This window comes from Struthio camelus, chromosome 3, assembly GCF_040807025.1.
Source record: "Struthio camelus isolate bStrCam1 chromosome 3, bStrCam1.hap1, whole genome shotgun sequence".
Lineage (NCBI taxonomy): Eukaryota > Metazoa > Chordata > Aves > Struthioniformes > Struthionidae > Struthio > Struthio camelus.
The window spans coordinates 41,550,125-41,575,866 of NC_090944.1; the positions used below are offsets into that span (position 1 = coordinate 41,550,125).

At 42.6% G+C, this 25,742-nt stretch overlaps 1 protein-coding gene and 1 long non-coding RNA gene across 40 annotated transcripts in view; one reads left to right on the forward strand and one right to left on the reverse strand.

Annotated features, from left to right (window-relative positions):
* Positions 1-11,088, reverse strand: part of LOC138066708 (uncharacterized) — a 30,722-nt gene extending 19,634 nt beyond the window's left edge. Inside the window, exons 1-3 of the long non-coding RNA XR_011140109.1 lie at positions 10,982-11,088; positions 9,393-9,495; positions 1,097-1,311 (exon numbers count right to left, since the gene is read on the reverse strand). This is a non-coding gene — a long non-coding RNA (uncharacterized lncRNA). The remainder of the gene's footprint in view (positions 1-1,096; positions 1,312-9,392; positions 9,496-10,981) is intronic.
* Positions 11,089-16,681: 5,593 nt separating this feature from the next.
* The window catches only part of RIMS1 (regulating synaptic membrane exocytosis 1), a 361,088-nt gene continuing 352,027 nt past the window's right edge, over positions 16,682-25,742 (forward strand). For 17 of the 39 annotated variants that reach the window (XM_068937516.1, XM_068937525.1, XM_068937526.1 and 14 more), the window contains exon 1: positions 16,720-17,162. In XM_068937516.1, coding sequence (XP_068793617.1) covers positions 16,999-17,162 — 164 coding nt within the window. In that variant the 5' untranslated portion in view covers positions 16,720-16,998. Of the gene's footprint in view, positions 17,163-25,742 lie in introns of all 39 variants that reach the window. The other 22 variants (XM_068937513.1, XM_068937514.1, XM_068937542.1 and 19 more) reach the window with 4 other exon arrangements.

The window sequence follows — 25,742 nt, forward strand, 5'->3', positions numbered from 1 at the left end:
CCCCTATCTCTTTCTCATCCTTCTGTCCAGTTACATTAGACACTTTATCCCCTTATACAGAGTTATTATTTTCTCTGATCTTCTCATACTCTTGGCAAGTCTGGTATTCCAATACTTCAAGGAAAGAAAAGAGAATTGGTAAGTGAACCTCTGCTTTCCACGACTACCTCATCTCACTGACATCTCTTCTGGGATCTCAGAAGATGACCAAGAAGCTGTGCAAGTGCAGTTCTGATCTTTTGCATGCATCCTAAGACAGTGATTTTCTTTCTCCACCACTATGATTCTACCTAGCCTCCAGGTGAATGTAAGACTCCGAAAATGAAATAGGAATACTTCTACATTTTTTAAATTTCATAAGATAAGAGCTATGTTTTAAAAACATGGGGGCTGCTTATTCAACTCATTCAAAGCATCCAGACTGATCAGTACCACGTCTTTGGTACAGCCAATCTGTTTTCTCAGAGTTTGGAAGACATCTAAGTTTAAGAACATCCAGTGAACAGATTCCCAGGTGTTTACTCAAATAAACCCTACTTGTATCCTGTTATTAATAGACATCTTTGGGAGGAAATCTTGTATCATTCAGTTCACTAGTCATAGGCCCTGTTAACTACATCTGGTAGAAGGAGAGCTCAAAGAAAGCTGGGAAGCTTCTGAGCTGCCTGGCTCAAACAGTAGCTTGTAGCTAAAGAAGTGGTGTCTAGATATCTTAAGTGAAACTTTCAGATACAGAAAGATTTTCTGGGAAATAGAATAATGCAGATTGATAGCTTTTAATATTTTGGGGCATTAAGATAATGTTTCATCTCACTTGGCCTTTCACCAGAAGATACCAGGCTGTGTCTTCCAAGCAGCATTGTTAGGACTCAGCCTTTCATTTTTTTTTCTCTTCAATCAATTTTGCCAGTTTCCATTTTCTCATTATTAAATTTTCCAAAAAACACCTTTGTACTTTCTTCCCTCCTGCCCTTCACACCGAGGTCGAGCTCTGTAAATAGCCACAAAGCTATCTTAGTAACTCCTTTTAAGTGTTTTCTTACACTTTGCCACACTGTCAACAATCCCATAGCAGCTATTTGGCTAAGACCATTACCTCTCATGCTGCAGGATAGTGAGTACTGTTTCTTGACATGCCCCCTCTCCTGGCATCCAGCTGTTCTGTCTGGCTTCGTGCTTAAATGGCACGCTCTTCAGGGAAGGAATTAACTTGTAAATGGTTCATGGAAGAGGTGGCAGTAGTCTTGGTGCAAGGGTAATGCTCAGTGCTGAAAGTCAGCCTTGGGCTGTAGAAAAGTGAGCTTCTGAAGTCTAAAAAGATGGACAAGAGACAGAAAAAGTAAAGGTCTAAACAAAATGACAGAGTCTCTGAGCCTTATGGGACGCATGCGTTACCGCCAGGGGTATTCTGCTCCGAAGAGTATCAACAGACAGAGTTAGAATATTTCTGACCTCTGTGGAAACAACATGAGGAGGAATAGGAAGTCTAGACAGAGAGATCTTTATTACAAACCAGAGCAGTATTCATCCTTTCTCTCTCTGGCTGTAGTATAGTTGTTGTGAGTATAGCTGTTGGAGCAGCTATAACTGTCAAAGTAGACCTACCTAGGCCAAGAATGACTTTGTCCACCAAGCCAGCGCTCCAGGTGGAGACAGAGTGCTCAGAAAGCAGCATGACTGCTTGCCAGTATGCTTCTGCTAAAGGGGGCATGAAGGAGCTCTATCTCTGCAATTCTAACACCACAGCTCTAAAGAAACTCTGGATTCCGCCAAAAATCCACCAACCTACTGATCTGCAAATTGCCATTTGCAGCTCCTGGAATGACAGCTCTCCCAGAACTTCAAATTAAACCTGTGCATCCAGGATTTAGTCATAACCATCCTGTAGAAGGTCAGAAGACTTAGCAGGGGGCTCTGAGGACACCAGGCTGTGCAAGGTCTTTGCCAAGTAAATCACCGCTCTGCCTGAAGACATTCAGCTGGTGTGCTGCATCTCTGGGGACAGAACTCTTTTCAGCAGCAGCACCTCCATAAGAGTTCGTGCTTCTACAGAAGCACCTAAAGTAGAGAACTCCCTCTCAACTGTACAATGAAATACCTACTTCAAGAACACCCTTAGAGTTAAGCTGATTGATAGAGTTGCAGCAGGTGCAAGGCCCATCTTTCCATGAAAGGCAAATACATTGCAATAAGACAAACTGTGATCAGAGCCAGTACGATGCGTATAAGACTGTAAGCTGCAATGTGTCATGCCTATACATTGCATCTGTTCTACAGGTTTGCTCCAAAACAGCTACATAAATTAAGCTGTAGTGATGGCTAGTTATTAATACTGAGACAGATTTAGTGCAATCTCTGTGATTTCCTTGGGCCTTTCTCTGTTATCACCAACACCATGCTCTGGTTTGCAATGCCTCTGAGTCTCAGAAGAGTTCTCAGAGGACAGCTGATCCTGTCACCTCTTACAACATAGATGGATTTACCTTTGCTTTGACAACTGTCTCTGGCCCTTAGAAGGACCGTATTTTATTTTGAAGTCTAACAGCTTTAACTTTTGGTTTCTTGGTTTTCCTTTGTGGTACAGCCACTAGACTGGAAACAAAGTGGGTTTTTAAATCTAAGTGGAAAAAAGACAGATTCCTTAATACAAGGTGAGAAGGCCAGCAACAACCATTTGCAAAGAACTGAAATTTGTATTTGCTCTCTCCTTGCTGTCCAAAGCTCTTCTGCGTTAGAGTTCTTTCGTCAGCCTATCTATGTGCTATCATACCCCTAGTTAAAGGACAAAGATCTATATTTGCCTTTTAGCCCTCTTCTATTGCACAGCATAAAGAGCTATTTAGACTGACATCCATTTTGTTAGTTTCTATCAGCTGCTGCTGGTAGAATTCTCTGGGGTTTTCTTCAATGCATCTGTCTTGGGTCAGGTCACTATAAAAAATTTAAAAAGCATTCCTTTACTGGGCTGGCTTGACCTTTTCAAAATAAGGAAATCTTATCTATCTCCAATCTAACAAAGGTTTTGTCTCCATTTTGTCAAGGTAGAGGACATATTAAGCACTGCATTTAACGAGATACTGAACATCACTTTGATCCTAGTATATGCATAAGTAGACTGTGCTTAGAAAACACATCACTTGGTTTTGTTTTACTGTGCAGTCAGAGAAAAATCTGTTTTGTTGTGACAAAATATTCATTCATTCTATATAGCAATAAAATGGGCTAGATTCTAAGGTGCACCGGAGCTAATGTTGGAACAGAGCAAAAGAGGTCAGCAACTGTGTAGCCCCTGAAATGTGGGGCTAATTCTAGGGTGCACTAGGAAATAAAATAATAAAATGAAATAATAAAAATAAATAAATAAAATGACTAGTATTTATGCTTGGCTATTTATTAGGCCAAGTATTGTTCCAGGAATAATCTAAGCACAGACATCGTCCTGGCCAAACTTTATATTTTTTCTGGTTTTCTTCCTTGAATGTGATGGTGGGACAATCTAGAACTACTTCATTGCCACTTGGCCACTCAAGAATTTCCCTTATACAGAAATTTCCGAGTAGTTTCTTAAAATGGACTTCACAACTTTTTTCTCCTTTAAAGCCAGAAAGAAACTGAAGTGTGGGTAAGAATCTGTTCTAGTGAGTCCATTCATTAAACAAGCCAGTTCAGAGCTGATAACTGTAATTATCCTTTCTCTGCTTTTAAGAAGGAAGGGACTGTAAACCCAGAAGGTAACAACATTAAGAACATAAGACCTGCCATACTGATTCAGATCAATGATCTCTCTAGCTAGGGTTCTATCACTAACAGTGGTCATAAGTCAACTTTTAGGGAAGAATAGGAACACGATAAGCATACATGATAGATAGTATGCCCTAATACTCTCCCAGCTTCTTATTGTTTTAAGGTTAGAGGATTTCCTGAGCCCTTTATAACTTGCTCCTCTAGGAACTATGAATCGTTCTGCCAAGCACTTGTCCATTCTCCTCTTGAGCTTGTATAGACTTCTTCCGTTCAGAGTGTCTTTTGGCAAAGTTTTCCACAGGCCTGGCACCTAATGTGTGAGGAACCACCATCACAAGTTTCATTTGATGACTCCTGATTTTTATACTGGAGTTGATCTTTAACCACATTGTCTATGCCACTTATGATTTTGTAGATCTCTCATATTCTCATAAATCATCATTTTTGGAGAATCACAGTCCGCCAAATCATTCACTGTATGGAAGCCATTGTGTGCTTCTTGATTGTATCTGCCTTTCTCTAAATCTCTTCTAAGTTCTAATGTATCCTTTCTTAAATGAGGATGGCAGAACTGCACGTAGCATTCAAATCCAACTATAGATTTACCCAGAGACACAGCTGTGCTTTTTGTGTTGTTCTTTATCCCTTTCCTAATAATTCCTAGCATTTGATTTATTTTTTGACTGCTGCTGAGCACTGACATGATGATTTTTTGGAAATATTATTATAAGGACATTGTAAAGGTCTTTTGGAAATCCCAGTAAACTATACCATGTGGATCACTAAGAACCACATACTTTTTAACCACACCAGAGAACTCCAAGATTCTTACAAGGGAGAACATCCCTTTACAGAGTCATGTTTTCTCTTTCCAAGATCACAGTCATCCTCAAGTAAGAGTAGTTTCATACTGCTGCTAGTAATTCAGCTATTTCATCCTAAAGTTTTTAGGTGAATACCACTTGGTCTTGGTGATTCGTTATTGCTCGTTCTGTTTCTTTGAATCATAACCTCTCCCAAAGTTACTTCAATTTTGAGACAGATTGTCTACTGAGTTCCCCTTAGAAATGTATTCCGGTGCTGGAATCGCCTCATTTTTTTTCCTATAACGAACTTGGATGCCAGTAATCCATTTAACTTCTCTGCAATGGTCTTATCCTCTCCGACTGCTCCTTTTCTACTCAAGTTGTTAGGCAGCACTACAGATTGCTCTCCAGTTACTTTGCTCCTGATGTCCCGAGTCCTGACTACCAGTTGTAATCTCTTCAGCAAGTTGCTCCTCCATTCCTTTTTTGGCCTGCTTGATCATATTTTTACATTTCACCTGCCCAAACTTATGATCATTTTCATTTTGTTTGAATATAACTTCAGCTTTTTAAATGATGCCTCTGTAATTCTAACAACCATATTTAGTGTAGTACTTAGCCATCCCACCTTTCTTTTGCCAGTTCCCAAGACTCTTCTAATGCACAGTATGCACTGTTGGTGTTTTTCCGCTATGGTGTCCTTCAGTCCCCATGTCACCCGCAATTTATTTCTCTGTCACCCCAATTGAAGCTTAGCAAAACTGTGGTGAAGTTTTTGTCGTGTGATGGACATTGAATCTGCATAACAATTCATTTTTACAGAGCTATGCTTCCACTGTGAAATTTTGAACCAGATCCTATACATTTATCAATATCTGGTGGAGGGCTGCATTTCCTTTTGTGGGGTTGCTAATCAGCTCGTCCATGAAAGAATCAGTGGTAGAGTTTGGACATTTCATCCCTGCTTTAGGAACCCGAGTGAAGTTTCCCTCTTCTATGTGGAGGTAACTGAAGTCTCTCAATACTTTCTGCCCTTACCATCCCTCTGACTTCTCACAGCTTATCTCAGCCTATTTCAACTCCTGGTTGGAAAGTTGGTAGTATTGACCCACATTACAGTCTTCCTGTTTGGGCCTGGCATTTCAAACTATACAGCTTCTGTGATACTTTTTAAGGGGGTTAGTTTGTTATTTGGATTTGATGTCAAGTTCTAACTAAACATGTAATTCTACTGTAGCAGTAGTATAGTATACTTTTTTCATCTCTTTATATTTTGTATACTAGTATATACAGACAGCATCCTGTTGGCTAACTTCCTTCCAACAAGAGGAAAAGAAGAAGGTGGATGGAAGACAATCAGCTGTTATTGATAGCTGTTCTGTATTGTCATTGGTAGTTTTTGATCCAATCATTTTGCTTTCAGAACTGAAGTAGGGTTTATGTTGCTGGGTTTTGACCCTGAAGCCTGCTATTCTCACTCCACTGATATCAATACCTGAGTTCCATTCTCTCTTCCTCTACGTTAATGCAATATTCTGCTACGCTGCTGAAATCAAATGCTTTCACCTTCATAGCAAATTTATTGATTCCACTCCATTCTTCTCACCCTGATAATCTTATTTTCAGACACTTGGATTTTGTCTTTAGCGCATGTAACAATATTGGCTGTAACTGAAGACACTCTTATACTTGTAAAAATCTTCTCCTCTCTAGTTAAGTTTTCACCACAAAAAGTCTTTCAGCAGATGTAATTTTTATTCTGTTTTTAACACAAAATCACACCTTTTCAAGTTAAATCTCAGGTATTGACCTGAGATGGCAGACCTCTCCTTTAAGTGGTCAATACCTAATATCCTAAACCCTGGGAAGAGGACAAAAGCTAGGTAGAGTTTCATCTTTTTTTTTTTTTTTTGTAATTTCAACTTTTAAAAGTGACTAGTAAAATAATCTGAGAATATAATTCTTTGGCAACAAAGTAAGAATGACTACTGGAGGCCACCTGGAAGTAATTTTAAGAACACACTCTCCACTGTGAGCTTTTTTACTTCATTCTTTGCAACTTATTTTTAATTTAACCAATATAGAATTTTATGTAAAGTGTTGTATTGTATCATTACAAGGTTGAAAGAAGATTATTCAGGGGAAGGTGCTTGACTGAAACACACTGATTTAGGTGCCAAGGCTCTGAATTTACTCCCTCTTCACAGTTCAGTATTCCCTTATGCATATAACAAGTATGCCTGTACATATAGACTCTGAGAAACATATAGGATCGAGCATATGAAAGAGAAATTTCATGCATAAACAAGAATACTATGTTTCATCTTTCTGGTAACACAAAAAGCAAAATAACATTTTGAAAGAGAAAAGAAAACAGCTGGTTTCTGGTGAAATATAAAAATACCGTGCTGGACGTACGAAAACACTTTAATTTAGTTTCACTTAAGTTTTCTTCTGAATTTGAACCATTTCACTGTGCTTAGTCTTCTCTGTACTGAGAGTCTCAGAATGGAAACATCTTAAACATAGCAACTTAAAAAAATTAAATCCACTATCAAAAACTGAAGAAAAACTTGTGTTCCTGCAAGCTGTTTTTTCAAACTATATCAGTCTAAAAAAAAAGCTAATTTTATCTACAAATCTCATCTTGTAGTGTAGAACTGAAACCATGTTTTAATATTAACATATTTTTTGCAACACTTATGATACTTTTAAAGCAGTATGTGCACTATCCCTTACATTAAGAAAACTAGAAGCCCTCAAGCGTAATTTAGTCTATACTTAGAAGAAGTAAATGAGAGGAATTACTTTCCTTTTTGGCTAGCACTCACAGTAACTATTTCAATAAAAAAAGAAAGATCAGTATAGCGGGCAAGTTCCACTCTGAGCAAAATTTCCTCAATTGCAGGCCAGGATGGGGAGGCAAGACTTCATTAAACGTAAATATATCAGGTGTGCTAATGTCAGTATGTTTGAAAAGTTAAAGCTACCATTATCTTTAGCTTACTACTTCAATATCCAACACACGGTAAATAGTCATAGGAGCACTCCTTATTCCATATTAAAACAAATATTTTAAATCACCTGTTTAAGCTCACCTCTTGTACTTTGTATTGCAGTGCATTAGAAGCACTCACTCTTTGTGGTGACTCAGCGTGGCAACTAAGGGAAGACTAAGGGAAGTAATTACTCAGACTGTTCAGTTTGATTACAAAAGCACCCTAGGACGAGGAAGGCAGATGAATGGTTATAGCACTGGAATGGGATGTAGCCTTTTCCTATTTCCTCCTCGTTTCCAGTGATTCGCTTGATGACTTGATTAAAGTCACTTATTCCATCTGTGCCTCAGTTTCCCCAATTATAAAAATGGTACAGCTTGCTGAGAACCCAAATAACTTCTATGTGTTTTTTTTCTTTTTTTCTTTTTAGGGGTACTAAATTTGAATTTAAAAAAATATATTTTCAAAACAAAAATTCCCCAAAATGTTGATTTGGGATGATCATAGCTTTCTTTTTGATACCTTTACTTTAATTAATAAGATTGTCCTTCTTATATTAAAGTATTTAACTCAAATATAATATCTATCTCACATTTTTTCATTAGCTGTTGCTATTTTAATAATTTAGCATAATACAAATGTTCAAACAAAATGAATCAAAACATTATCAAAATAAAGAAATCTGACACCACCGAAACAAAGCATTTTCATTTTTCTCCATGTAAACCATGCAGTAGATAGTGACACACTACTAAAGAATATTTTCATTTTGATGAACCTGCATTTCAAAAATCATGGTTTCAACACAGGTATTGGTTTTATGACATCTGGTTGTTCTCACATCTCAGCTCACATCTTCCTTTTTCACAGGTAATAATTATCTTTCTGTCTGTCTTTCCCTGTTTCCTCCTCTGCTCCACAAATGCACCACTCCTCTTACCAACATCCTCTCTAGTCCATATATTTCAAGCGCTCTTTTTTCTCAAGTTGTCCAGCTGATTAAAATAAAGTTAAATTCAGAGCAACTGTTCCCAGGCTGTTCTTAGCTTCAATTTTGCTGCTCTTTTGGACTTAAAAGGGGCTTGCGTGCCTGAAAGGTTGTTCATCTTTTCTGACTATAGTTATTGGATAACTAAAGATAATATTCTAAAGCTTTGCCTCACTATTTTTAAAGGCAAAACATTCCATCAAAATTCTTGTGCCTGTTCTAGTAGTAATACTGATTTCCTTTTAAAGTACTTCACAATTTATGGATAAATAGAGATGTACAAGAACTGAATACCACTATTATTATTACATAGGCTGTAAATAGACCCTAGGACAGAACTTGCTATAGTTCATACTCCATTACAGAAACAGCCCTGCAGAATGACAGTCTTTCCCCCATCACTACAATCTGCTCTCCTGCTGCTTCCTTATAGCCTGTCTGGGGAATCAGGTGTTTACTGCCAATTAGGCTTGATAAAACAGCAGGACTTTCTCGGACTCTCTTGACAAGAGTATTTCTGGGCTTCCGACAGCTGTTGTAGGGCTTTTGGCTACATGGACAGCATTAGACTGCAATGTACCAGGCACCCTGCTCATTTAGTGATTTAGACCATTTAAATCTTACCTTTACTGCACTCTCTGCTGCAGTCATAATGTAAAATAATGGTGAGATACTTTAATTGGCAGAGAACAGATTCAAAAACTCATATATCACAATGTAGATTACATATTTATTATATTTGTAGGCTACTTTACTAATGATATTAAAGCTGTTCAGCAAAACAACTGAAGCAACAATAAAATTCTTATTCCAAAAGATATGGGCTTCAATTATAGAAAATGTTGCATTACTTACTTACTGAATCATCGCTTTTTCGACTGCCAGATTGCTGACTAAGAGTATTGGGCTTCAGTTTCCACCGTCTGAGCCATAGCACTTCTCAGTCTTTCTGGCAGCTCTTAAAAAAAATATTACAAACTTAAGTCTCTTCTACGCAACTGGCCTTATGTGGAGTTCTCCTGAACTGAACGGGGCTGAACGTGATGCAGAATTTGCCTGCGTTATCAGCTTTAGACAATAGGTCTAGAAGATAAAGAAGAGTAGAAGATACCCTTTTTTGGGGTCAGTTCTGTCCTTATTGTGCTTCTTTGTAGTTAAAAGGAGACAAAATGCTAACTGATCTTCGCAGTTTGGAAAATGATGCTGCACTTTAAACCTTGTTAGTATTTCTGGGATTAAAAAAATAACATATAAAACGCATATGGAAAGTAGCCACGCTGAAATAAGAATCAGTTCATAACAGATTCAAATCAGACACAAGTTTGCAAATGCACTATTGCACCTAAAAGGGTGTATGAATTGGAGCTGCACATATAGAAGCATCATGTCATGGAGGAGGAAGGTGACAGTTCCTGTTTCTGCAATTTTGGCAAGCTGCACCTGAATGACGGGATGATTTTCTGGAAACTGCCATGCCAGAAATACAACAGGAGGGAACTGAGAAGAGCAAAGGGAATAATTAGAGACCTATGGGGGTGGGGAGAGGCTTTTTAGTCTAATTTTTAAGGAAACAAAGCTATGCAATCACAATGTTCTTCTGTCAGTTCTCCAGCAATACATTTGAATCTCTTGACCAATTTCAGATAATCAGGTTTTATGAAAATCAGCAGCCAGATAAGGGAAACTCAGACTTACGCAGCTACCAAAGGACAAGCGGAAGTGTGAATTTAGCCATGTTCTTTGACACTAGAGGATCCAAAGCTGTCATCCAAAACCATGCTCCATAAGGTTTTCTGCTGATGGATCTGCTTTTTCTGATCTTTTTTCCTTTTTTTTTCATATTTAAAACAAGATCAAGACTTCTGGCAGTATTTTTAAGACACTCATCACTGCAGTGTGTAGTCATTTATTATAAATTAAGGCATAATAACACATCCTGTCCAGAATAGACCCTGAAATCCTTACCTGCAACAACCTCCCTTTGTTACAGCGGTTGTTGGCTGCCTTGAAAAGAACTATTTTCATTTTTTCTCATACTAGAGCTAGCCATGACCTTCTTTCCTCACTTAAAATATTGCAGTACGACCAAACTTTAAGAAGTGAAAAATCATGAGTCAGATCCCAATACAAAAAACTGCTCTTGAAAATCATGAGATGTTGATGAAAAGGAGATTTTGCTATGATTTTGGTCTGTCTTTGGAGCTTTTAAATTCCTTTGACTCCTTTTTGAGTGCGAGAGAAGTCACAGCGCCCCACATTTACAAAGCTATTGTGAGAAATGACTTTGATCCCTTGATACTACAGGATATCTCCCCCTTCATGTCTGCCCTTCAAATATCACAGCCCCCAAACTGACTGACAAACTGACTCCTCCACAGCTTTCACTACCCCCAGTCTCCCACAAGTTTGACAAAAAACACCACTTGTTTAGAGAAGGAACTTACAGAAAAACCCTCTGACTTGTCTGTTTCCCTTTCCTCTCTTCAGTCTGCCTCCCACAAGAAAATAGACAATCATGGCTGCTCACAGCCGGACTAATGAAAAGAGCTTGAAAAGGAAGTAGGAGTGCAATTGAGAAATTCAGACTATGACCTTCGGATAGCCTGAAAGGAAGATAGGGGGAGGAGGAAAGTTCCTAAGGCTGAAAGGTCTGGAACCATAAAGGGAGGATGCGTCTGCCATGTATGGGGCATATGTGGATACTTGGTGTGAATTGAGAAGAACAGATTAAAAGTTTATGAATGAATGGCAGTGAATGAGATATGATGCAGTGTGATCAAAGATGTACGTATAACAAAAATTTGCTTATACTGGATGCTTGGAGTTGTGAAAAATCAAAGGAGATATATTTTTAGGGGTATGAGCTAATATTGTATGAAGGTATGGTGGAGGGGTGAGTCTTGTAGATATACCAAGTACACAGCGAGATGTAAGTGGTAAGGGCAGGAGCAGAAACGGGGCTGTTGGCAGTAAGGAAAGGTGCACCAGAAGGTGGTTGGAACGGATAAGTGGTGAAGTGCTTGTGGGTATTTTGAGAACAGGGAAGGAGACTAGGAAGCATCAGTGAAGAAAGAAGGAACCAATGAGAAAGGAATACAGATATGAAAGACTTTGATTATTGTACCCAAACCATTCTTCAGCTAAAGTTCACATTTCAGAAGAATAAGATTATTAAGCTATGATAGGTATTTATAAATAAGAAATTATAAGATGCAAAATAAGGACATTTCAGTGGTAGTACTTTCAAAAATAATTTGTACACAGCATGGGTGCTTCTTTTTACAAGCAAAGATGGCTGAAATCGTTGAAAATCTTATGAGAGTCCTGTTACAAAGGACAGTCATATTGTCATTTTGTCATATGGACAAAATATTCTCCAATATTTTGGGTAGGTGATTTTGATTTCTCAAGAAAAGAAAGATTCCTAAAATGTAACACTTCCTTAATTTCCATTAATGCTTTTGCATAAATCAATAGACTTATGGGCTACTTACTTTGAAGATCTCTGAAAACTAAAGTTTAAAAAGTTTAGAGGAGCTCTTGACCTATCAAGTAAACTCAATGAAGCCTGGGTTCCAAAGGATTTTGCATAAACTATGCCCATTATGAAACCATTGACTCTCTTGCTCTTTGGAGTCATCGTTAGAAACTACTACTAGCTTCTGTTGTAGTTAAGTAGGTTTCAGCTAAAAATAGTAGTACATTCAGTTTGTTCACTCAGAAGTTATGGAACAGTGGATGCAAAACAGGTATCGTGAATTTAAAGAATTATTCATGCTGTAACTCTCCACCCGGGCTCTTTTATTAAATATTGAGTACCCTTGTGAAATTTAGCTTAACCTATTTACAAAGTAGTCTAACTTGCATAGTCATTCTTCTCCTCAATAAGAGTTTGGTGAGTAGTCCAAATTTATTCTCTAGGTTGCCATAGAATCACAGAATGGTTGAGGTTGGAAGGCACCTTTAAAGCTCAACTAGTCAAACACCTCTGCTTAAGCAGGGTCATCTAAAGCAGGTTGCCCAGGACCCTGTCCAGATGGCTTTTGAATATCTCCAAAGAAGGAGAATCCACAACCTCTCTGGACAACCTGTTCCACTGCTCAGTCACCGTCACAATAATGAAGTTTTTCCTTGGATTCAGACGGAATTTTCTGTGTTTCAGTTTGCGCCTGTTGCCTCTCATCCTATCACTGGGCACCACTGAAAAGCGTCTGGTCTCATCTTTCCATCCTCCCTCTAGATATTTATACACATTGATTAGATCCCCCCTGAGATTTCTCCTCTCCAGGCTGAACAATCCAGCTTTCTCGGCCTTTCCTCATAGGAGAGACACTCCAGTCCCTTCATTATCTCAGTAGCCCTTCACTGCACTCGCTGCACATCTCTCTTTTACTGGAGAGTCCAGAACTGGACCCAGAATTCCAGGTGTGGCCTCATCACGTCTGAGTAGAGGGGAAGGGTCACCTCCCTTGACCTGATGCCAATGCTCTTCCTAATGTAGCCCAGGAGACCATTGGCCTTCTTGGCCACAGGAGTACTCTGTTAGCTCATGCTCAGCTTGTCCACCAGGACTCCCAGGTCCTTCTCTGCACAGCTACTTTCCAGCAGGTCAGCCCCCAGCCTGTGCAGTACTGGTGCATGGGGTTATTCTTCCCCAGGGGCAGTACCCAGCATTTCCCCTTGTTGAATTTCATGTGAAGTTCCTCTCTGTCCACCTCTCCAGCCCTGTCCAGGTCCCTCTGAATGGCAGCACAGCCCTCTGGTGTATCAGCCACTCCTCCCAGTTTGGTGTTATCAGCAAGTTGCTGTAGAGGCACTCTGGGCCTTCATCCAGGCCATTGAACAAGACTGGACCCATGGAGTACACCACTAGCTGCAAGCCTCCTACTAGACTTTGTGCCATCAACTTCATAGCATAATGAAACTCAACATTCTCAAACACTTAGAAAGTCAGTTTCATTTCTTGACAACTAAGGCTGAACTTGTTAGTGAAACACAAATATATATTATACATTTTAGTAATTCAGAGGATTTTAATTTAGGGAACATTTTTAGTTGAGAAACATTACAATTAGAGGCGAACAATTAAATGAACAGCAGAAGACTATTACTTTTGTTTAGTCGGAACCAGCATAAATGTGGGTTTTTCATCACAAATTCCATTCCAGTGATTGGTTTCTCAAGACAGCAAAGTTTAAGAAAGTAATTTACTTGATATGTTACAACAGTTGTACTCATATTCCATTTCTAGATTTCACAGCTGTCTTCCCCAGATAGGACTTCAAAGAAATGCCCATCAGTTAATAATAGAATGCCCTTCAGTGACAAGACTTTAGATGTTACCAAACGGGGGGCATTCTTACTAGCCAGGAATGAAATGCTCTTCAAGGCTCTCATGTATCATTTCAGCTTCAGGATATAACATATTGAACTAGATCGGGCTTTCCATGCATCTTTGGCTGGATATCAATGCCAGATATTTCATCTTTACAAAGCAGATGTAGGCAAGTCAGAAAATGATCAGTGGAGGTTTGAAATACTTAGAACATGAATCGAGTCTCCTAATGTAGCCTTATGAAAAATGAGAGAATTTTTGTGGCTTCTTTTGTGTTTTTCTCTAGAAAATTCTACTCTCTGTGCAAAAATATAAGATAATGTAAAATCATTTGTTATGCCTAAGACATTTTCTGTAGTATGATTTTATTCACAATATCAACTTGGTGCAAGACCATATTCCAGCTTCCATCTTTACTTTTCCTACCACTAGTCTGCAAAAGCTTTCATTTTTAAGTTATAAGAAACTTTATGTAAAGTCTCCTCACACTCTTTGAACTTATTTGGTAGTTCACATGTAGCAATAAGAATTTGTGTGCCTGTCCCAGCACATAGCAATTAATGAAGTAATACAGCACAGATTTACATGACTGTGTTGTGTCAGTAGCTAATAAGAAAAAAGGTGAGTAGGATAACTTACACACTTAACTAGATGATGTTACATTTTCTTTATAAAATTGTCATGGAGACATTTGGATCGTATAGTGTTAGGCCTTCAATATTTTGTCTGGGTGAGCCTTAAAGCATTGCCTCTCAAACTTTGGCCGCTGCTTCAGCTAATTAGTTCTTGCAGTAACTTGAGCTACATCTTCTATGACATGTGCAGGCTTAAATTATGTGAAGGAGTCTGGACTATCTGTTAATATCTATAACAACATAATTATTACATCTAGTATTACTATTCCAATCATTTCATGTTTTAGTTTTTTCAAATACTAAAGATACTCTGATATCTCACCTTCTTTTTTCTTCTTCTTTTCTGTCTTGCTTCCTTCAGTTTCAAGTAGAGTTAGCTGCTGTACTTTTTGCTTGTTGCTAATGAATGGAAAATTATTTAGCCTCATTCTCTTAACAGAAAGGTTACCTTCCCTTGCGGTCACAGACGGTAGAAAGTGATGTTATTGATATATTAACATTTGGCTAGGAGGACTACACCTAGCAGTGATAATGTAGCTGGGCCCTGGGACAAATTACCACTCAGATTAGTGGAGGGTCTGTGTCTTCAGCTGACCATGACATCATGATATTTACCACCCCTTCATAATGCTTTGCTTATTAACACCACTTTAATCTGTTCTGAGCTGTCTGTTGATCATTCAAGTTTCAGTTTCCATCATGCGCTGGAATAGTTGAGAGACTTCACTTTCTGAGCAGGATGAAAGCGACTGAACTTGGACAGTATCAGTGAAAGTTTTCATGATCACAGTACTGCTTAGTGCTTTTTCTTTTTCATTTATATTACCAGCTTGTTTCCTGCAGGAAATCTCTTGGGGGGACACAAGCAGATGGCGAGAGTAATTCCTCTCAAATTCAAAGGGTCATGAAGACTCATCGCCCTCAGAATTTGTGCAAGAGTTTATTAGTGTGGCTGGCTGAAAGCTGGTCCCTCTCCCTATTCCAAACCCAGTGAGTTTGGCAGCAAGAAGCACTGAGCGCTGCCAGCATAGATTTTTTTCCTTTGGTTATTGCCCATGAGATGATCTCTCTAGAAGCTAGAGCTGTTTCCATGCTGTGACCTCGTCAGAAGCGTGACAGAGAGGTCTGAAGTGTCAGCATGTGTTAGTAGTAGCTCACCTTCTATATGAAAGTGGAGTTTTCTCTGCTTCTCAGCTTTTCACTTTTCAGTAGCCTGAATGATTTCATTCACTGATATGCATGCATTCGAATAGGGGACCCTTCAGAGCTATAAGCATGAGTTTTGGCCAGTGGATTACATGCAGATAATCTCTTGTAGAGAAGGGCTGTTGTGTTAACTACCAGCTCCCTCAAATCAAGGTGTGAGCTAGTAAATCAGAAATCAATAGGGAAGCTGTCCAGAAGTGAAGTTTTGTTTTCTTGTGTGCTGGAACAGTTTGGACTATGGCATGTTTCATGGCAAGTTTTGGTGGGTCCCAGCAGGGAAAACATGGGACGTGACAGAGATATGGGTATAGCTGAGAGCGCTCACCACCCGCAGAGAAGTGTGGAGAGGAACAGCTGAAGCTCGTGGGTCCCCTGTTACCCTGCGTAAGGAGCTCATAAGGCAAGTGGAGGCAAAGCTTGAACGGAGGAGCCTGAGGAAGGGGTGGTTGGGTGGACAACGTGGTGTCTCAAGGTAAGGGGGCTGGGCGAGCATGGCTGAGGGGCTAGGGAGTGACAGCTCCCATGGCACCTGGGCAGAGCAGGGAGCCCAGGCCCCCTCGGCTGCCTTAGGCCACCCCGCAGAAAGCCTGCGGCACAGCTCCTCGGCGGCTGCCCAGAGCCCGACGGTGGCCGCTGAAAGCGAGGCAGCAGTCCCGCTGGGCGCTCTGGCAAGAAGCCCGCAGGGGGGACGTCAGGAGAAAGGCAGTGCCAGGGCCAGCTCCGCGGGCGTGCGGCCGCGGGGCGAGCGAGGGGCACCCCGGGCGGAGAGGCGCGGGCAGCCGGCGCTGCCGCCTGAGAGGCGGCGGCGGCGGCGGAGCGCCTCGGACTCCGCCTCACCGGCACCAACCCCCGCTCCCTCCTCCTCCTCCTCCTCCCAGCTCCGAGCTCGCAGCGGCGGAGCACTTCGGCGGCGGCAGCACCCGCCCTTCGCGGCCGGCCCGCGGCGCACACCGCCCCCCCTCCGCCCCGCACGCAGCCCTCCGCGCCGCGGCGCCCCCCGCCCCGCACGCCCCCCGCCAGGAGGATGGGCTGCGGGCGGCGGCGCGGCAGCCCCCCAGCTCCCTGAAGCCGCGGAAACAAAGGGAGGAAGCAGCAGCAGCAGCAGCCGGGCTGGGTTTGGATGCAAGCGACCATGAAAGGCTGGGTCTCCGCCTCCTCCGCTGCTGCCAGAGAGCTGCCGGCTGCTGCTGCTGCTCGGAGGACTACACTGTGAGGGGAGGCGGGGGAGAGGCTGGATTGGTTTGCCTTGCCAAGGTAGAAGGTGTAAGGGAGAGGCAGAAATAAAATGTCTTCTTCGGTGGGGCCCCGCGGCCCTCGCCCACCCACGGTGCCCCCCCCGATGCAGGAGCTGCCCGACCTGAGCCACCTGACAGAGGAGGAGAGGAACATTATTATGGCAGTGATGGACCGGCAGAAAGAAGAGGAAGAGAAAGAAGAGGCCATGCTCAAGTAAGCAGACGCCAGTCATTCATTCATTCAGTCACTCATTCATGCGCCGATTGCTGGCGGGCGGGAGCGGGCGCTGCCACAGCGGCAGCAGGACGGTGCCCGGGGCCGGCTTCGCCCTGCTCCGGGCCGCCCTGCAGGGACCCCTCAGCGGGGCTGGCGCTGCAGAGCCCCAGTCCTCCTCCGCCCCCGACCCGTAACTTCCTTCTCCCCAGTTGTCCTCCCGCACCGCGGGAGGCAGAGCTGCCTGGGGAGCCCGGCGCCGCGGGACGGACAGGGACGGCGGCCCTGCCCGCCCCAGGGGAGCGCCCGGCGGAGGGCGGAAGCCCCCACACGGGGGTGAGGGGCGAGGTGGGATTCCTTGGGGGTCCCCACGGCGCCGCCCCTTCCAGGAGGGACTGCTGGGTGGGGTTTCCCCTGCTCACGGGAGCCTCCGAAACTGCCGTGCTGCCCCCACCTGGCTCGGCCTCGGCTCCCTCCGTCCGCGAGGGGCGGGAGGCCGGGGGGGGAGGGGGGAAGGTTGTCGGCGGCTGCCCCCAACGGCCGCCGCGCCCCAACGGCCGCCCCGCCCGCGCCCCAACGGCCGCCCCGCCCGCGCCCCCAACCGCCGCCCCTGCCGCCAACCGCCGCCCCTCCGCGGGGCCGCGCCGCCGGCTCCCAGGCGGGCAGGGGCTGCGCGGCAGCTCGCTGTGGAGACAACAAGGCGTTTATAATTAGAAAACAAATGTAATTAGTCGCACTGCTCACGGCAGAGGGGAAGTGTGCGTGCGTGCGTGCTTGTGGGACGGAGGGGAATTGGGTTTATCACGCTCCGGGCTGCACAGGCAGGGGCGTGGGGAGCTCGGGGTGTTGGTAGATGCCATATTTGGAAACCAGGACCTTACAGCCTCTATTGAACCTTTCCTCTCTCTTTTTTCCCCCCCTTTCCTTGCCAAAAACAATGCATGTGACCACGTTGCCTAGCCTCCTCCATCAATAGGAGGCTTCAAACCTAACGTTACTGAGTTGCCTGCTGTGAGTGATGAGAATAAGCAGATTGAAACTGTGGCCTGTGGAGGAGAATCAGATTTTCTCCTCTTCTGGCTACCCTTCAGGCCTATTCACTTTGTGAGGGAAACGGTAGAATAGGTAAATGGAATACACACAACCCTTTTTGTTACCTACAGTCTCTTTACCATCTAAGGTGTATCCTTATCTCATTGTCTTCTGTCCGCATATGTATGGGTTTGGAAGGGACCTTCGGAAGGCGTGACATGGTCTGGGGATTTCTTTGGCCGCATCAGAAATAAGCGCTTGGCAGACGTGGGTTCCAGCTCTTCCCGGCGGCTGCCTCTAACCAACAGAGATACCAAATCCCTGCAGGCTCCTAACTTCCGTGCCATGTATTGCAAGTGGTGAAGCTGGGAGTTTATAGTCATTCATTATATTGCTGTCTCTGTCCTTTCTCATCGGTGCCTGGATATGAATCTCCACAGGGGCTACTGGTGCTGATCGCAAAGGTGTATGCGGAGGTCCAGTTGCTCGTGCTGCATATCGCCTAGGACTGGGACTGAGGCAGGGAATGTGGTGTCTGGATCTTGGTCCAAGAGGAAGAGTTCATTTCGCTGTCTGATGCGCTTGGGGTGTGGTTAATCTTTGAGGTGCAATGATTGAGCGAATAAATATTTTGTGAAAATGTATTGTATTAGTCAATAGGAGGAAACATAAGTGAGGGATGCCTCTTTAGTTTTTATTTATGAGAAGAAGATGAAAGGGAGAAATAGTTCAAAGGCTCTAAGCTGCGTTTATCCTCCTCCCATTCCTTGTCCTCTGCTACAGCTACTTCTCTATAAATATTTACCTTTTATTCAGTGAAGAAGATTACTGATTCTATGATGATGTTGTAGAGCAATACTAATAAATCCTGTAGTCACTACTAGAAGGGACTTTTGTCAGCCGAGATGGTAATTTTCGGCCCCGTTCTTGCTAACATGAAATAGGGGATAAATTTTCCTCCTCTTTTTTTCTTCTGCTCTTGGTTCATGTAGTCATTTTTGAGTTCTGGAATGATACTTTGTTGCTTCTGTAGGATTCTGGGAGTCCTCAGCAGTTTCACTAAAAGAATGTGGGAGACTTCTTAAAAATAATTTTTAGAAGAGGTCAAAAATTGCTGCTTGTTAAATTACTACTGCTTGAAATTACTTTATATTGTGTTTAAAGGTTTATGATACCTGACGTTAAAAGTTTATTTCCTAAAACAGTTGTTTTAATTTGCGAGAATAACAGTTTAGGTTCTCCCTCAGTCTGAGAGATTGTGATTCTAAAGACCTTTTTTTTCTTTAAATAAAGAGCCAGAAATTCATTGAAAATATACTGAAAAGCTTATGAACCTGTTTACCAGCTTTAGTTATATCATTGATTTACAAAAATTAGGTCATAGCAAATAGTTTTCATGTAGATTATGATTTTGAATGTTCATGGAGCCGCTATATTTCTAAAATCGTTTGCCTTTCCTATATGCCTAGCATTTACCCCTTTCCTCAAACAAGAGCTATACACGTCTTTCCCTTATAGATTGGATTTTGAGGCAAGAATTTACTTCCATAATTTTGTGGAGGCATGCTACAAATACGCAATGGTGCTATCCAGATGACACAGCTATATTATAAAGTCATATACCATTACTGTCCCTTCCTATTATATTCAGTAAAAGTTGTTCTGATTTTCCAAATGTCTCAACAAAACAGCCACCAGTTTTCATTTAAAACCACCTGGCAGAGAAATGCTTCCTTCTGTAACGCCCACATACAAATCTGGAATGTCCCCTGAAAGTAAGGCTGATCTGTGTTGCAAACTAGGCTACTTCCAGTCCTGGACCAATGAGAGGTCTAATACCAGGTGCCTCATGAGTCATAAGGACTAAAAAGGGTAGAGCATTTCTGTCCTGTTCTGGATGTCCTGATAGTTAGCAATAAAAGTTTCTGAAACAGTATTTATAATTTTCCTTTTCAGGGTTCCTCATAGTGAAAACTGTAGGAACAGTTGCTAGTTAAATTACAGTATTCTTCACATGATGATCATAATATTGCGGATCCAAGGGAATGAATTTGAGGTGTTTCTGTGAGTAAGTTGCATGGATTTCAGGAGATGTGAAAGAGGTTAGGGTCATCAGTGATGAGGCTGAGTCCCTCTCCATCATGTCTGTACCTCTCTGGCTTCCTGAGCCCTGTTTCTGACCGTGAGCTAAAAGCATTCCTGTAAAACCTCTCTGTCAGTTCATGCTGACATCAGCACATACCGCAGCGTGCCAGCCTGGGAGCTGCTACAGGGAACAGGACTAGGGACAACATAATGCTTTCTCTGCTTGTTCTGGAGAATTATAAAAAGGTATCCTTCTATTTGAAACCTTGTTTGCCCATCTTGCTTCAGAAACTTGCCCTGTCAGTTTACTGGCCTGCCGAGTTTCCGGCTAAAGGAGCTTGCCGTGCCCTTAGGATAAAGGCATTCAACTTGTACTGGCCAGTGTGACTTTAATTCCCCCTCCCCCCAAGGTATTCCTGAGCAGTGACAGAGACCTTGTCTTCCTCTGACCCTTTCAATATCAGATTTCAGACTGCCCTGTTTGGTGTTTGTGGAAGAGAAATATTCTGTTATCCTCTTACCTGTTGAATACCTTGGAGCAATGTGTTTGAAGACTTCTGTGAAGGTTCTTCCTTTTGCTTTTTTAAGAGCAGCCGCATCTTGCCATGAGGAACATTTCAATGTTAGCCGATTCCCTTGAAGTCACCTTTACCTCCAAAGAACAGGTTTTGCCTTCTGCTCTAAGAGAGTCAATGTCACTATAGGTACTCTGGAGAGCATATCCATGCCTTGATGCAAAGAAGTGCAGCTCCAGTTTGGTGTCGGGTACTGAAGACTCAAATCCACATAAGCACTGTGATGCCTACCTGGCACTTAGTAAAAATTGAGGCAGCTTGGGTGCAGTCCACAAAAATCTTTCCTCAGTAAGACACCTGAGAAGCCAGGTATTCCTGTGTGTCCAGGGCCCGTAGCTCCAGAACATGTGCAGGTGCATGAGTGGCTTGGCTGCAGTGGGTTGCTTGACTTGCTATCTGTCTTGTGCCTTTGCCTGTTTGGGAGTCACAAACTACAGTAATATGCTTAAGTCTTCTGAAAGACCTGATGCTAATACAGCACACGTCTTACGCATGTTGATACTCGACTCAACACTGAACTCAACTCAAAACATCGGTGTTAAAGCGGTGGCCCCTTTCCTAACATGTAGGCAATATTACTGCTTCTGACTACTTTAGGTCTAATAGCCTGGTAGTTAGGAAGTGGTTATCTAAGCCTAATGCACTTCTCAGCCTCAGAGATTGTGTCTTGAGAAGTATTATTAAGTTATAAGTTAGTGGAGACGGTTTAGCTCCCCGTACAGAGCAGAATGAAAAGTTTATGGGCCCAGGAGCCTAACTCAACAGCAAGCCCAAATAGAGCTCTCCCCTGCAAGGGGATACATGCTTTTGTTAGCCAGGGCTGTTAATTCAGCCTTTATTAAAGAGTCGTTTGATTAAAATGCAGAAAGCTCGGGGACTAGGAGGCAGTTCATCCTCCCTCGCAGCTGAAGGATCTTGTCTCTGGTCTTCAGAGCTACCTCCTTGTTCTTGTGTGGTCTCGAGAACTTCACCTTTGCGCATGCCACAGCAGGCACTGGAGAGTAGTCTGTTGAGGAGGTGTGGCTTTACCACAGTAGACTTGGCTCTCGCCCATTTTTGCTTTCCTGTTTCATGCCAACCGTGCTGGATTTTGTGGGTATCTCTGGAGACGGTAGTCTCTACTCCTCTGGAGATGGTAGTCTCTGCTCTCTTATATGGAGGTTGGCGTTCTAGATGCCTAAGTTTCCACTGCTCTTGTATGAACAACTGTTTGTATAGCCCAGTGGTAGAACGTGCCATGGCCTCCTCTGCAGACTAGCTCACATAGGAGGCCTTTGTCCTGTTCTACATGGTAGGTACTCCTGTAGGTGAAAGGGAAGAGGTTTGTATTGAGTGGCTGATGTGACTAGGCTGAAGTGCAGATGTTGACCTACAGGTGATTGTGGGGATGCTTGAGGAGGAAAGTTTTCAGTGAGGCTGAAGAGAAAAAACAAGCAATTTTTTTGCAAAAATGCAAAAACACTTTAAGAAAGATTTTGAATGTTTTGAATATACATTCAAACACTAAGCCTGCAACAACTATATTGTTTGTTTGTGGTCGTAAGGTGCTTTGAAGTGAAATACCCTCTGTTAATCTGCCATAAATTTCCAACATAGACAAATCACAGAACTATATGCATTTATATGTATGTATTTAAGCTGAAGTTTGCTTATAAGTAGTTGTGTGCATTATATCATATGAATTAGTTAAGTATTATGTGCAAAATACAGCATCTATTAGCACTGCTAGTTGAGTTCCAGTTCTGTTCTACTGGGGACTCTCATGTCCCAACAAGGCACCATACACTGGGACAGTCAAAGTTTGCTTTTCTCCACTGCTTATGGAACAGTAGTTGATCAAGAAGGGAACAGCTATAAATCACCCTTGGATAAATTTTGACCAGAAATTAGAAGGAGGTTTCTAATTATCAGGGCAGTCATTTTCTGGAGCAAATTTTAAGTGGGGAGAAAAGCTCGTACTACTCCTGTGATGGGATTTAACCAGGTTGTTAAAGAGATTGTTTGCCTTGTATTGGCAGTAGCAGGAAACTGAACTCACAGACACAGGGGGAGTCCCTTCTAGTTTTGTAATCCTAGCTGAATTGCTTCACTAGAGAAGCCAACAGGTGCTCATAGCCTTCCCAGACCTTAACACAGTTGTTTGAAGAGTTGCCAAGGGAATGGCAATTGATAATTAGGGAGGAGGTGATCCTAACACCCTGTTTTGACCATTTAGTGTGGTGCACAAATCTGAACTTAGAATTCAGGTTTCTAGACCAACGGAGATACTGGAGCCACTTACTTTTCAGGGCTGCCAAATCCTGAAGTCACTTAATGTTTGATGAGAATGTGTGTTTATGGTGAAAGATCTCAAGATATCCCCTATAATTTCCTGTGTGCACTCAGAAGTTTTCAGTCAGAACTGCTAGGTACACAACTCTCTGAATATGAACAGATTGGCAAGGAGGCACCTGTTTCTGACCAGTTTCCTGGAGGCAGTTTGTTTCCCTCTCTACTTCTAACACTCGGACTATGCTTAACACTGGCAGAAAACAGTGAATTCTGCTCAAAACATAGTGGCAGCTGCTGCCACCCTTGTGTTTTGAACAGTAATCGGTCAGAAGAAAAATAAGGAACAACCTTCCTAACCTAAATGGCGTAAACCCACTGGTGCTAATTCCCCTTTCATAAACACTGGGGAAGGGAGAGAGAGGATCGTTCTCAATCTCTTCTCTTGAAACTGGGCCACTATAGAGAAAGAATGTGGGAGTCATGGAGCCTTCATGAGGAAGCATGTCATTATCCTATCCTTAGGTAAAGGATCTAAAGCCTATCCTTTAATCCCACTGAGACGACGAAAGAGGAATCAAGGTTTCTAGGAACAGCTTGTGCGTTTTGCATTAAGGAATTAAAGGATAAAATACATAAATAATACCCAAGACACTCTCTGAGTCAGGCTGCCTCTTGCTTATTTTTCCATAGTTCCATGAATCTCACTTTCCTTTTTGTGCAATGGCACAGGAGGAATGGAGGATATCCTCACCTCTGTTGCTTGAAAGCCTTTTTAGTTTTTTTTAAAGGGGTTTGGAACCATCATGTTTGAAGCTCTTTAGATGAGCAAGGAGCAGAATTCAGTTTACCTGCTGTTCGGGTAGTTTAGGTACCTAAAATTGTCATGATAGTCCCTTCTAATATTGCATTGTGCCTCTTCCTGGCAGTACCAAGTCTAATCCTGACACTTCAGTTTACAAATCCACGTTGTAGAGGGCTGGATTTTCACAGAATCACAGAATGTTTGAGATTGGAAGCAACCTCTGGGAAAAAGTCAAATCCAACCCCCTTCTCAAGCAAGGTCTCCTACAGCAGGCTACCCAGGACCACATCCAGTTGGGTTTTTGAATATCTCCAAGGATGGAGGCTCAGTAACCTCTCTGGGCAACCTGTTTCAGTGCTCAGTCACCCTCACGTTAAAAAAAAAAAAAAAAAAAAAAGTTTTATTTATTTATTTTTTTTCCTTAAGTTCAGATGGAACGTCTGAACTTCAGGTTGTGCCCACTGCCTCTTGTCCTGTCATTGGGCACCACTGAGAAGAGTCTGGCTCTGTTGCCATCACAACCTCCCTATAGTATTTATACATATTGATAAGATCCTCCTTGAGACTTCTCTTCTCCAGGCTAGACAGTCCTAACTCTCTTAGTCTCTCCTCGTATGTCAGGTGCTCCAGTCCCTTCATCATCTTCATGGCTTTTCACTATATTCATACCAGAAAGTCCATGTCTCTCTTGTACTGGGGAGCCCAGCACCGGACCCAGCATTCCACCTGTGGCCTCACCAGTGCGGAGTAGAGAGGAAGGATCACCTCCCCCGACCTTCTGGCAACGCCCTGCCTAATGCAGCCCAAGGAGCTGTTGGCCTTCTTTGCCGCAATGGCAGATTGCTGGCCTGTGTCCAGCTTGTCCTCCAGGACCTCCAGGTCCTTCTCTGCAAAGCTGCTTTCCAGTCAGTCGACCCCCAGCCTGTACTAGTACATTCCTCCCCAGGGGCAGGACTTGGCATTTCCCTTTGTTGAAAGTTTTAAAGTTTAAGAGGGAGACCAATAGGGCAACACGGCTCTAATACGTTCTCAAATGAGTGAATCGTTTAGAGGAAGGACTGCTCATAGCACTGCTCCCAGAAGCTTTCTCTCTACTGCCCAAGGCCATAGAGGGAGGGAAAGAGGAAATTGGACAGCGCTGATGCTAGTTTTGCCTTTTTGCTAGGGGAAGCATCAGAAAAAAGTTAACAACATTTGAGTCGTCAAGTTCTTAACACCCTGCGAGGGCAAATGAAGCCCAGAAAGGAGTCCTAATCTGTCAACAAAAGGAGAGCTCAGGACTTCTAGGAGGGTAGTCGTGGCTTTCAGGGAATTTCAGAGAACTTAATAGTGTTTTTCCTGCAGGAAGTTGGAGTAAGTGATCTAAGGAGACTGCTGTGTGTAGTCAAAATCTACACATAACTAGACACAGTTCTGTTGTACTGCAGTTATGAGAGAGTCATTGACTGTTCTAACAGGGGCCCACCTCACTACCAGGGCAACAGCAGGAGACCGTCAGAAGACAATCACAGATTCATAAGAATTGCCTCAGAAGCTGTAATGGAGAGGGAGACTATAGGGGATAACAGATAGTAGTGAACATCACTTCCATGTTCTAGAAATGGGCTTCAGATCTGTAGCTCCTGAAATGTTGGGAGGTCTAAAGTGCAAATTTTTTACAGAATTCTTTGCCGGCCCTAGTTTCAGTGGATTTATTGAAATTTGCAGGATGCTACTTCTGTGAAGGCTTCTTCTCTCATGATTCTCCACTCGACTCAAGAAGCCTCCAAAGCTTTGTACTCAGCTTTGTCACGTAGAAAGTATGACGTTGCAATA